Below are 13,472 nucleotides of genomic sequence, written 5' to 3'. Positions count from 1 at the left end.
TGCTGGTACTTTTCATTCTTGACAGAAGTACAACACTTGTTAACGTGGTGTACAACTTTTTTTTTTAAGTTTAATATGAATAATATTCTGAAAGTCACAGTTAACATCTGAATGCTTTGTGGAGGTTAAACCAAAAACTGTGGAATCATTCTGCCAAGCTGTAAGGTTTAAAATACCCAATGAATCTATTACGGCAGGAATTTTTCTGTAATAAATTAGTACTTTAATGTTTTTTCTCATTTAATTTTGGATCTTGTTCAGTGTTTACTGCCTGTATCATTTTTTGTTTGCATTATCACTCTTGTTTGTGTCTAATTTGCTTGAATATTACAGTTCATTTTTTAAATAAAAGAAACTCCACATATTTTCCATATTAAAGCCATAATAAGTACCAACACAGCTTAATTGGTATTTATATTAAATCTGGGTGAAATTTCTAAGATAACTTGTTGCTAATGTTGTTTTTAATTTTAACAGCCTCAAGTACTACAGCCTTCCAGCAGCCTTCCCAGACCCACAGACCACACCCAGGGAAAACTAATAAAGCCGCAACATATCGAGGCCCACAGTGAATCCTCAATTCAAGACACGCATCAGGGCGTTGCACATATGGAAGAAAGCTTTACACACATCTTGCAACAAGAAAGCAACTGTGGTTCGGAAGACCAGTCTTTTTCATCAAGCCCACAATTAATGGATGCGGCTAAGAGTACACCTTCTGAAGCAAACTTAAACATGACTGTAAATGCTCAAGAGCCTTATCATTTGGCAAATAATCAAACTAGTGACATGCAGTTTATACCCACTTCTCTTCAGACACCTCCCCAGTCAAGTACAGTAGACCAGGCTAAGAGAGTTGGAAGCAATCAGTCTCCATCAGTCGGCTGTATGTCTCAGCCCAAGTCCTTGCAGCTTTTAAAGCCATCCGTATTGAGTTCTTTGGTGCCGCCTCCAGTTTCTGAATCATCTCCAAGTAGGACTCCCACTTGTAAAAAGTCACCAATAATCACAACATGTAATTCAGCAAAACTTCAGCCAACATCTAGTCAAACAAATCTTTCAAATAATCAGAATTTGAAAGCATCTAAGCTCCGCCCCCCCTCAGGCTCTTTCAAACAAAAACAACCAACCAACCCCCAACTAGAGCCTCAAAGTTTCCAGGCCAAGACAAGCATCCCAAGGCCACTAATGCAACGAAAAGAAATCATGCAGAATCCAAATGGCAATTTGCATTCTGGGGATTGTTTGGCCTCTAATCGATATTCTCGTCTTCCTAAACCAAAGATACATTAAGTACATAGCCATCACCTGCCAATTTGTTCCTTAAAAACAATCTGTTTTTAATCTGTAATAGCTTTATGTGCAGCTTGCTACCGTGGTGGAGGTTCCATTTAAAGCCTGCAAATCTTAAATTAAAATGTAGAAGCTTCTACTAGTTTGGCTCTTCCATTTGATATCCCGGTTGAAGTACATGCCATTTGAGCATAATTATCTCAGGTAAACACAAAGGTTTGCTTACCCATTTCAGAGGCCTGCCAAAGGCCCCAATCATGTTATCCATCCCTCTCCACTTCAGAAAATTCATATTTTACTGAGCAGGCAAGAAGTGTGCTTTGCTGGTTTAGTCCTGTTAAGGTCTGTATTTATTGTGGTTTTCAGAACCTCACCCCTTTTCACTTGTCTCTCCTGTGAATATGGCTATTATTTTAACTAAAGATATGGTGATAATGGAAGATGATAATCTGTAAGCAGAGTTCTGGCCAGTGTTTTGTATATTTAAAAGGTCTATGCAAAAGCTTTGTGATGAATAAAGAAGATTAGGCTTTTAATGGAAAGTCTATGTAAGTTTTGTTTTTCCTTGCCAGGGTCAGCAAGCTAATGTTACTATTTATTCATTTCCCAGACAGATTCCCAAGGCTGAAAATGCTTCTTATTACATATAAATCAGTTATATATTGCTTTACATCTTGTTTTACAAACACATGCACATGTACATGCACAAACATATGCACATCTACACACACATACCATTTATGTTTGTATTTGTTACTGGGTAAATTTAGGAGAGCTTGAGATACATCTTGAAACCTGTACCTAAAGATGTATTCATTTGTAACTTATGTTGGTGCTAGAGTTTTGCTGGTAATTCAGTTTTGAACCCTATAGGCTTATGGATCCATGATAGCTATTTTAAGTTTCCACAGCATATATTTTAAATTATGTCTTTAATTGTAATGTTTATATTTATTGATTTTCTGCTACTATCTGAAGACTGAAATAATTGACTTGAAACATTTGCACAAAACTTTGATGGCATATAAATATCCCATATATAGGAATTTTAAACTATTTTCTATAGCAAAACAAGTTAAAATATTTTGAGAAAAATAACACATATAAGACTATCTTGAGAAAGCTGGAGTTCATAATACTTTTTTCCCTTATGAATTTCCTAGGTTTCCCTTTTCTGTGGTTTTTGGTTTTTTGTTTGTTTTTTGAGACGGAGTTTTGCTCCATTGCCTAGACTGGAGTGCAGTGGCACAATCTCGGCTCACTGCAACCTCTGCCTCACAGGTTCAAGCAATTCTCCTGCCTCAGCCTCCCGAGTAGCTGGGACTGCAAAGCATGCACCACCACGCCTAGCTAATTTTTTTGTGTTTTTAGTAGAGATGGGATTTCACTTTGTTGCTGATCTCAAACTCCTGACCTTAGAAGATCCGCTTGCCTCATCTGTGGTGTATTTTAAAAGACAATTTTTTGAAGATAGATTTGGGAAGAAAACAGAATTAAAGATGGGAAATTTTGTTTTATTAAAAAGGCGCTGGAAGGTATTTCAAAGACAGCATTCTTATTTATTTTAATGCTCTGTAGAAGGTAGGTATGGAACCTCCACGCAACCACGTGCACAAACCTAATCATGCTTTGGCCACTTGTCAGTTCAGTGAATCTGCCTTCCTCTTCTCCCAAATCATGTCATCTTTAGGTTGTTCACCTGCAGCTGCTTTAAATGAATTAATATCTTTCAGATAGGTAACCTTACAAGGTGCAGGTTTGTTTTGAACAGCTGACCAAAAATGTATCAAACAGGATTACGGCCAAAAAGTCACTGAAATTTTCTACAGATTCCTTTAAAAGATGTATGTTGATGAAATATGCCCCTTTATAAGAAAAGCAACAGCAAATCTTTTAGTAGAAATTTGAAAGAAGTGTTTGCTACTGTTTTGACCCATTATTCCCTTACCTATTAGATGAATTTGCCATTCACTGGATGGAAACCATTTTTGGATTTGGTAACAGGTGAGCAAAACAAATCTGTTATTATACACTCATATGCCAGCATTTCTGTTGGAGAAACAGTTCCAAATGTTGTTTACATAGTCCAGTTACTGTTAGAGTCAGGCAAATCAGCAAAGCACTTACTTGTTCATCGAGATGACCCATAATGGGCTGCAGTTGTAAGTGGGCATACATGGTCTATCTTTTTGAAGGAGAAAGAAAACCGTTCTCACATATTGCAAATACGTGAATCATACTATATTTCCCTTAAGTAAAATGTACCAGACTTAGTGGTTTTTGTTTATGTAGAATTTGGTTTAGACCCTTATGAAACATTATTTACTAGTTGGCCTTATCCGTAAGGGAAAAGTCCTAAATTTTTAACCCCCTAGTTCGAGGGAAATGTCTTTGTTGTCCATTGCGTAAAAATGTTGACTCCAGTAATTTGTTTTTCTCTTTTTTCTTCCATGTATTTACTCCATTTTCTCTGTTTTTTCCTTCCCTGATGGATTTGCACAAATGTTAACCAATTAGCTCTACTTCTCTGTACCTTTGTTGAGTATTAATCTTTTAGAAGATAGGCTCATCAGTATATTTATGAAGCATAATATAGTAAGAGAAAACAAATCTAGGATGCTTGCATGACAAAGTATTTGCCTGCAGTTTTCCTTAAAAACTGCAAGAATATCATGCTTGTCTGCTTCTTAGTAAATGTTAAGTCCAAAATGGAAGTGAGGATGTAACTTTACTGAATAATCAAATATCATCTTAGATTTGGCTTGATCTGTGTTTATTATTTCTATTAATGTAAATCAACTCTGTGCCAAATCCTCCTCCACAGGAACTCAAAACCATTTATTGTCTTAGTTCTAGTGATATCAGTGAAGATAGTTACAGTGTATGCATTCTAAGTCCCGAGGAAGAAATTTTATGGAGTCGGTTAAGTTTCACATTTGCGAAAGAGGAAATTAGTAGAGTATGTAGAATTAGATATTTGGCTATTAATGGGATGCAAATCAAATTTTTAAAAGAAGAGTTTGGCCTAAGGAGTTTATTGGTACAGGTGCAGATGATTTTAAGGCATTAAAGGATTATAGAGTTATGTCATTTAGACTGTTTCTAATAATGGAGACCATCTAGCATTTTTTTTTGGAGTCTCATTTTTATTTGTGCAATATTTTCAGGCATGTAGGCTACTGTTCATTGTATTTATATAGATATTAGGGAATTTACTAAGTACTTTAACAAGTAAAAATCTGCATATGAAAGAAAATACCAGATTTGCACTTTAAATGAGCTTAATTGCTTGAAGTTGTGCCTGAAATATCGAAATGCCTCCTATTGGGTGTGGCTTTGTTCATTGAAATAAATTTGTAATTGTTGCTGTTTGAAGATATCAGTACAGCTGTTCACAGAAATATATTCCCAGCATGTCACTTTTCCCCTTAAAGCACTAAGTTTTCATTGAATGTTCCATTGTCTCAATAAGTATTTTACTTACTTTTTCTCAGTGCATCACAGAGTGTGACCCTTCTACAGCTGTCACTTCCAAATGTTCCTGTAGCATAAATGGTATTACAGACACTGAGGTGCTCTCTTGGTTTCTGAGCAGGGTTGTCATACTGGTTTCCTGGCCTCTAGGGCACTGGGGATGTACTTTGAAATCACCAAATAGGCTTGCAATTAAGATCAATTAAGACTGCAGCACCGTTTCAGTTTACTTTCCATCTTACACAGTAGTTTTTGTGTTTTTAAATTAGTTTGGCTATATTTCCTATATTTAGGAAACATTAGTTATGTTTGCATGCTTATGCACACATTTGAAAATTAATTATAGATGTGATACCTGATGTTCTTCCTTGGAGATGATGGCCTTGTTACTTTTTAAATTCTGATGCTTGAATTCTATTTTCTAATGATCTTTCACATCTCCCTTTAAGTTTTTTGCTGCAGCAATTTGAAAGAATTCTTTTGGATAAATGATTCTGATGGTGGGCGCCAATCTACAGCTATGTCATTAACTGAAGATACATGTTTTAATCTTGTTGGGAATAAGCTTACCCACTTTCTCCTTGCTAAAGCATTTACTTAACAAAATAATACTGACCCTAAGAATTTAAGGTCTCTTAAGTCATTACTAACAAAGAGCAAAAATAATGTCTGCAATATTGTTTTTCCCATTGATTTTAAAAGTCAGTTCAGAGTATAAACTGTATATTAGAATTTGCCTGTAAAATGAATTCTAAAAAACAGATGTAAAGTCTCTCCTGAAAATGTTGGCATAGTAAATAAAGTTCATAATTATAAAAGTTCTCTTGTCTTTCTCAACATTGACTCCCATGTTTACTTTTTCTTTGGTATCTTTTTTCCCACAAAGATCTAAGATACTGTTCATTTGCTTATTTTTTTTTCCCAATTCTGATACTTTATTTTACATGCTGCCTTCTTTGCACACATCCTCACACCCCAAGCCCTGACTGAGTAGGAGTTGGTAAGTATTTTGTTGTTGTGTCTTCATAGATTCACTAAGTGAACTAGTACTTCAGTTTCCATTGTGATAAAATATCTGCTTTATCTTAGAATATTTGGATAATGGTTTATGGATATTTAAAGAAACATTAACACCTTGGATTTAGAATGCTGTACAAGGAAGAAAACTTGTAATTTTAATTATTTTGTTTTATTGTTTTTAAGCATTATATATACAAAATAGCTCGAGGCAAGAAAGGTGTTTAGTGAAATTTTACATAATTTTTAGGAACAAAAGGATTAAGGAATATATTGTTTTTCAGTTTTCTCGTTTAGTCACGTGATAGTTATGATAGATAAAAAGCTACAAAAAAGTTGATGCAGTGATATGTTATTAATCCAAAATGGTTACATGAATTCTGGAAAAGGAGGGAAATTTTATTAATAAGTTTGATAATGGCATTTGTTACCTCTTAAGACACCTGTATGCACTTTAAGGCCATCTGAGTTGTTAGTGTTGCAGAATTTTGCTCCTTAGGTCAGCTAAATCTGGGTTCTTGTGTCGGGACCAGGAAAATTTAGGCACACGGACACATTGAATTGTGTGGGGAATGGAATTCATTGGACAAAAAGGAAAAAATAAAATTTCGGCAAAGTGAGGAGTCGGGGGTCCTGCTAAGAGATTCTCACCTCACAGATTGATATCAGGCCAACACACCTGGGAGCCAAAGAGTCCAGGCTCTTCCCTCCTGCCCAACGTTGTGAAATTCCCATGGCTCTACCCAGTTCTCTCAGTGCACAGGCCGGCTGAAGAGTTCCCGGTATCTGCCTTCTGCCATCTATCATTAGCAAATACTTTCTCATACTAAAAAATGTCCCTTTTAATTTTGTCATCAAGTGTAGCAGTTTCAGTTTCTTCATTTATGCTGTCTGTTGCACATTTTCCGTTCTGAAAATATTTTGTCCCTACAGAAAAGACAATTAAGCGGGAGTTAAAGAATTGACTTCTTTCTTCCTGTGTTAACTTGGTTTAAGTAAGTTTGGTGGGATGTGTTACCTGTGTTACTCTCTATGCTGGCTGCTGGGTGTACAAAGGTAATAATGATACAGGTTCTGCCTCACGGAGCTTAGGAACCCTAAGGGATTTTTAACATCATCCCATCCACTGCAGTGCTGAGCCCTTCCCTTGCATTCCCTGTTTATTATCTTCCTTTGAACCTACCAGTCTCCTTTGACATTTCCTCTTCAGTTTTATTTCATTCTGGGCTTTAGCTCCCTTGCAGTATTCTCATCTTGGATTCTATATTATGTTTATTCTTGTTTGGTTGCATGCCTTCATTTCCCTCGAAAACCTGGTTTTTTATTATTTTATTCAAGAACAAACTGCCTCGTTAGCCACATAAGGTATTAAGTACTCTGCTTTCTACCATAGGTTCTTAGAATTTAATTTTGAGGCCTTTCAACTATCCTAAGGCCACTGTCCCTTTTAGAACCTCAAACCATAAGATCTCCCTTTCTGAAGTCTACCTTTAACATTCAAATTCCTGTCCAGGCTCTTCCTTCCATACCATTCTCTTGGATAGATCAAATCTAATATGTTCTACTTGACATTTTCAGTTTCTCTCTTTAAATTTTTCTTTTTAATTTTTATGGATACATAATATACATATTTATGAAATACCTGTATTATTTTGATACAAACATATACTGTAATAAATCTGTGTAATTAAGATATCGATCACCTCAAACATTTATCATTTCTTTGTGCTAGGAATATTTCAAATCTACTCTTCTGGTTATTTTGAAATATACAGTAAATTATTATCTATAGTCACCATACTGTGCTGCTGAACACTAGGTCTTATTCCTTCTAACTGTATTCTTATACCCATTAACTATCTCCTCTTTATTCCTGCCTCCCCACCACCCTTTCCAGCCTTTGGTAACCACTATTATACTCTCTACCTCTGTAAGAGCATTTCTTTTTTATCTTCCACATGAGTGAGAAGGTGCAACATTTTCCTTCCTGTGCATGGCTTATTTCACATAACATAATGACCTCCAGTTTCATTCCTATTATTGCTGGTTTCCTACCATTTCTTGCCAAGGAGTCGCTAAGGAGGAATCTAAGTCATGCAGAGGAGCCTTTTCCTCATTGATTAATCCTCTCACCGCCCCCCGCCCTCCATACACACAGCTCTCAAATTAGCATCTTTTCTGTGCAAAGATCAGAGAGGAAGAAACAGTTCCTCACAGTCACTTAAAAATGGTATTACTCAGCCTTAAAAATGGTATTACTGTTTTCCAGATCTCAAAACTATCCATTAATCCTCACATGAATTCATTCAGACATCCATTTTGAGTATGAATAATCCTTCTTTGGTTATATTTTAAGTGATTACAGAACAAATCCTTTCTGTAGCAAAAGTATATCTCAAATGTCAGTCTATTAAAGTGAAAGGTAACTATTCCCCGCAAGAAACATGGTTGAAATGCCCGTTTTGTGCACAGCTCTGGTTTCGATCTTGTGGCAGGAGATGGGTTAAGACAGAGGCCCTGCAATTGAGGAGATCAAATTGCAACACAACAAGAGGGATCCCAAACAAAGCACTGTAAGAGAGCCAGTGGGCAGGAAGGAGACATTTGAGACCACAGGTGAACTTGCTTCCAAAACCATTCTTCCTTGACAAATGTTCATGTGTGTTAAGATTTGTTTTTAATGACAGCTAAATAAAAATTAGGCCACTATCACATAATCTGTAGAGGTAATGATAAATTCAACCCGAGACCTATTTTATTTTATTTTATTTTTAAAATTTTATTTTGAAACAGAGTCTCACTCTGTTGCCCGGGCTGGAGTGCAGTGGTATGATCTTGGCTCACTGCGACCTCTGCTCCCGGGTTCAAGTGATTCCCCTGCCTCAGCCTCCCTGAGTAGCTGGGATTACAGATGCGCGCCACCACGCCCAGCTAATTTGTGTATTTTTAGTAGAGATGGGGTTTCACCATGTTGGCCAGGCTCTAACTCGAGACCTTTTTAAGCACATTCAGAATACTTCTGAATTATCAGGAATTTAGAAAATTTTCACAAGTTTTAGCTGAGGTTTTACATTTACAGTAAGTCAAATGCAAATGTGAATTGCAATGAAAAACAAAATAGGATCTGTGATGGATTGTTAATGTAAGTGGTTTCCTAAATTGTGTTCCACAGTGATACTGAGATGCAAACACAGACACTCTATAAACTCCCTGCTGCCAGAGGCTGCCTCCACCAGGTTCAGCGATTCAGGACTAGACAGAGCTCACAGGAGGTGTTTGGGAAAGACTGTGGGCCAGACCTGGGCACTCAGAACCCTGGCCATTGTTCTGACTACTATCTTTCTAAAGAGAATTTCAGCTGAGGGAAGGGAAGCAGAGCACACCGTGCTTTCCTGCCTGTCAGAGCTCCTTAAGAATTCAAGGAGAAAGCAAAGGAGACCATGGACCTAGAATTGTTTATGAATATTACAAGAAGCATTATTTAAGTCAAAGAACAAATCAATCACAGAAGTCCAAAGGGCCAATATCACAGAACAAATTAATGATTTGGGCTGTTAGTCAAAGAGATGCAAAACAGAATGACATGCTGCTTATGTACCTTTATGTGCAAATAACTTTAAAAGAGTGGAACATTGAGAAACAAATGTCTGAGAGTAGGAGAATGATTAAATGATTTATATGACAAGATGATGCCACAGCTTATGGTCTTGGGGAATATTTACTCAAAATATTTACACTGTAAGAATATTTATGCAAAATATTCACATTACAACTGGGAACAAAAGTGAAATTACAAAGCCATGAATGTAGTACAATATCAATAAGTACATGCTTATAAACACCTGTATAAAAGAATAACATCTTAATGATGGCTGAATTATGGGTCATTTTATTTTTATCTTTTTATACATCTATTTTTTTTAAATGGTGAAACTATGCTCTTATAATCAGAAAAGTGTGTGTGCATGTCTTGTGTGTGTGTTTACTAATAGAGTCATTACTATTGCCCAGGCAACATTAACATTTGTAAAGCACCTGGCATATAGGCATCCAATAATTAATCTCCCTTGCCACAGCCTTAATAAGTGGTCTTTGTTATCATGGGATGATGTTTCAAAAAAATTTTAGTCATTTATGCAAAGACACAGCAAATGGCCTGTCTCCCTGACCTCAAAACTAGTACTACTGCATTATTGTTTTACTCCGTTTTTTTTTGTTGTTGTGGTAATTGGGGTTGGGAACACATTACCTTATACATCAGGATCCATCCACTGTCAGGGACAAAATATATTTCTTCCAAACTTGAATAGTTTGTTCCCTTAGTATGGAAGCTTGGGGAGATTCATCCTTACTTATGTCAGCCCTTCTCTGTGCTCTTGTAATATTTTCTTATTAGTCATCAGTTCCATCTACACCATTCCGAATAGGGGTGCCCTAAAATAATTTTTTTTAAACATAGAAAAAAAATGTCTATTTATATCCCTAAAAGGCAATAACAGAATTTATACCAAACCATGTGTGGGAATTGTTAAATTACATTCCAAATACCAGCAGTGGAACAAACAGAAACACAGAAATGTTTTAAAAAACATGCAGCATGTTACAAAGGGGCTGTATAATAATTCATGTTTGATTTATTTCATCAGCAGCCACGTTTGATTAGTATTAAGCAGCAGTGGTTTAAGCATTTTACATCATGATAGTTACATATATGCATTTTACTGTTCCAATTATAGTTTAGTAATTTGGTTAGGGGTTTTAAGTGACACTTTAAGCATTAAAATTTTCTCCTAAATTATTAACTATGGGAAATTGGCTTCCACGTAAGGTATTCATAAGAACTGATGGTTACTTTATGAGGGAGATGTCTGGATATATGTATGTGTGTATATATATGTACACACACACCTATATAAGATAGGTATATTACTGGTTTCTCATTAGGCATCCAGTCACATCTTTTTCCTTGCCCTTTCCTAACACTGTTCGTAACATATGGGTACCACTCCTTATCCCCTACAACCCAAGTGTTTTGGAGAAAGCTGATTACACTCATGGTAACAGACCACGGTTGGAAGGAATATGTCCCACTTTTCCCAAAAAGAAATATATCTGAATATAATTAATGGTTAACAAGAGATAAGCATGACATTTGGGTATAAACTGCTGGTAGAAATAGGACATAATTCCATGGAAGTAAGCCATTTATATGAACCCAAGTCCCAATTCTTTAAGATATATTAAAGACAAAATTGTTCTCGCTATTAGGAGAAAGGATTTGCACAGTTCAAGGATGCTATGCTCTAGCTCTATAGGCACTAAGCTATTAATCATTCCTTTTTCTTTGAAAAAGATCATTTTAATAAAATCAAAATTTTTCATTCTAAAATATAGTTCAATGATTTCATTATCCTTTATGAACAAAAACAGCACTAATCCTCTAAAGGATAAAGAAATTGAGACTAACTGTATGTTTTTCCTAGATATTCACAGAATACTTCATACCGGTGAGAAGTCAAGAAATCTGTATTATATAATAGTTCAAACCTTTTAAAATTAACATGTACAGTATAACTTAAGTCTTGTGGTAGGGATAGGTGAAGAAAGCGGCTCAGTTTCCTTTGTGTAGAGCAAGTAAACTTGGCCAATGTAACTTATAACTTCTATCGGCACTTAATATCTGCAAATTCTAATTTAGGGCTCAACATGGGCCTTGCCATTTAAAAGAGCTATCAACCTTAATAGCTAATAGCAATTATTTTATTTCAGTGTATTACATAAGGAGAAACCAAAAATGCTATAAAATTCATGTTTCTAATAAACAAAAATGTAAAGGTTGATGAACACATATTGTATAGAATTACCTCTTAATATTTTTACATCTGAAGTAAACCTTTTTTAAGTACAGTACCTACTTTCTTTTTCATGCATTCATACTTGCCTTGACAATTTCACATCTCTATAAATATCATTATATCAAATATTATATCATTCTCTTTTTAAGTAGACAAGATTAACACTACTTATGAAATATGGACAAATATATTACCACTCATAACCCATCCAGCTTATTAGTTTAACTCATTCAATTACTACAAAGATCTTTACAGAGCTGAATCTAATATATAATAGAACTTCACTGCCCTCTGATGGTATCACTAATATATAATTTTAAATTCAGCAAACAATAAAAAAACCTTTATCATAAATGTAAAACATAGTATGTTTATTTTATAAGCTACATAAAATTAAATTAGAAGACACTTAACATCTGCCTAAAAATATTCATTACTTAGTAAGTTATAAAAATTTACAGTGCTCCTTCACATCAGCCCTTCAAATGACTTTTTCAAGATTTTCCCCCATGATCAGTTTAAAGGCAGTAAGTCCATAAGTTTAATCAAACATCTTCATATATAGTGAAATAAAAACAGATGTAAGGTGAAGCAGCATAAATATAATTAGATCATTTTATAAAGGATGAAAATACAATTATGAATTTTAATCTTACAGGTGTATGGAAAATTTTTACATGGAATATATGTATATTCACTATTTAGTTCCATTTTTTAACTACTAAGAAAAATAGCAAATCACCTACTAACTGCAGAAGAGCAAATGTAGGAAAATTAGTATTTAATGAAAAGTCCAGCCATTTTCTAAGCTTGAAAATCAAAGGTTTTTTTTTTTTTAGCATTGCCCTTAAAGGCAATAATATTACAAAGTCTGAATCTTTATTTATTCAAAGAGAAGAAATGAAATTGACGAAGTCCACTTGATCACAGATAAACAGTTACTGGCAGTAGACTCTTCTACTCACGTTCTGCTTTATTAAACTGTCCACCTAAGTTCACCTTCTCGTGGGGGCCCAGATGTAGCAATCTGTTTTTCCATTTTTTCCTTTTCTTTCTCTTTTCTTGCACAGATTGAACATCCAAAAGTCCCCGAGATGCAGCCTCTTTTTGCCTTCTCTCTGCAGCCTCTGCAAGCTTTGCTCTTTTCTCTTCAAGGTCAGGCGTGGGAGGCGTGGACTCCCCGGGACAAGGAAAACACAGCCCCATAGGGACCACCAACTGGGGGACCCCTGAAGGGTCCACCCCAGGCCAGGCGGCGCTAACTGCGCGGTACGATGCGCGTCCCTGGTCTTCCGCTCTTGCCCCGACCCCACCGCAGTCCAGTGGTTCAAAAGAAATCTTTATAGGTTGACAAGTCCTTTCCAGCATCCTACTGCGTGAGGGCTGTTTGCTGTGGGATGTCAACTCTTAGTATCAACTGGACCTTAGCGCATGGTGTGACGGAATGCAGATTGCATTGGACAGATTTTTGTAGCATGGCTCTATAGTGCTGAAAACCAGAATAGATAGATCCCAGGGTTTTGCCCCACATACTGGTTACAGGCTTGAGGATTCCTGTGGTTTGTTCAGCCACTGCTCTGCTGCCTCCTGCCTCTGAGGCTGAGATGAGCTAAAGAACAGACCATCTATGGCCAGATGCAGTGGCTCACGCCTGTAATCCCAGCACTTTGGGAAGCTGAGGCTGACGGATCACAAGGTCAGGAGTTCGAGACCAGCCTGACCAACATGGTGAAACCCCTTCTCTACTAAAAATACAAAAATTAGCTGGGGATGGTGGTGCACGCCCGTAATCACAGCTGCTCAGGAGGCTGAGGCGGAGAATCTCTTGAACGT

General features: G+C 36.2%; 1 protein-coding gene and 1 pseudogene across 8 annotated transcripts in view; one reads left to right on the top strand and one right to left on the bottom strand.

The window, feature by feature from the left end:
- CCSER2 (coiled-coil serine rich protein 2) overlaps positions 1–5,585 on the top strand; it is a 172,768-nt gene extending 167,183 nt beyond the window's left edge. For 5 of the 8 annotated variants that reach the window (XM_003929945.4, XM_003929946.4, XM_074382194.1 and 2 more), the window contains one exon: positions 478–5,585. In XM_003929945.4, coding sequence (XP_003929994.2) covers positions 478–1,293 — 816 coding nt within the window. In that variant the 3' untranslated portion in view covers positions 1,294–5,585. The remainder of the gene's footprint in view (positions 1–477) is intronic. The other 3 variants (XM_010340546.3, XM_074382195.1, XM_074382196.1) reach the window with 2 other exon arrangements.
- A 7,030-nt stretch (positions 5,586–12,615) lies between these two features.
- LOC120367377 (small VCP/p97-interacting protein pseudogene) lies at positions 12,616–12,917 on the bottom strand (annotated as a pseudogene).
- Positions 12,918–13,472: the final 555 nt, after the last annotated feature.

This window comes from Saimiri boliviensis, chromosome 12 (assembly GCF_048565385.1).
Source record: "Saimiri boliviensis isolate mSaiBol1 chromosome 12, mSaiBol1.pri, whole genome shotgun sequence".
Classification (NCBI taxonomy): domain Eukaryota; kingdom Metazoa; phylum Chordata; class Mammalia; order Primates; family Cebidae; genus Saimiri; species Saimiri boliviensis.
The sequence above is the reverse complement of the archived record's forward strand: the minus strand, read 5'-3'. Positions and strand labels throughout refer to the sequence as shown.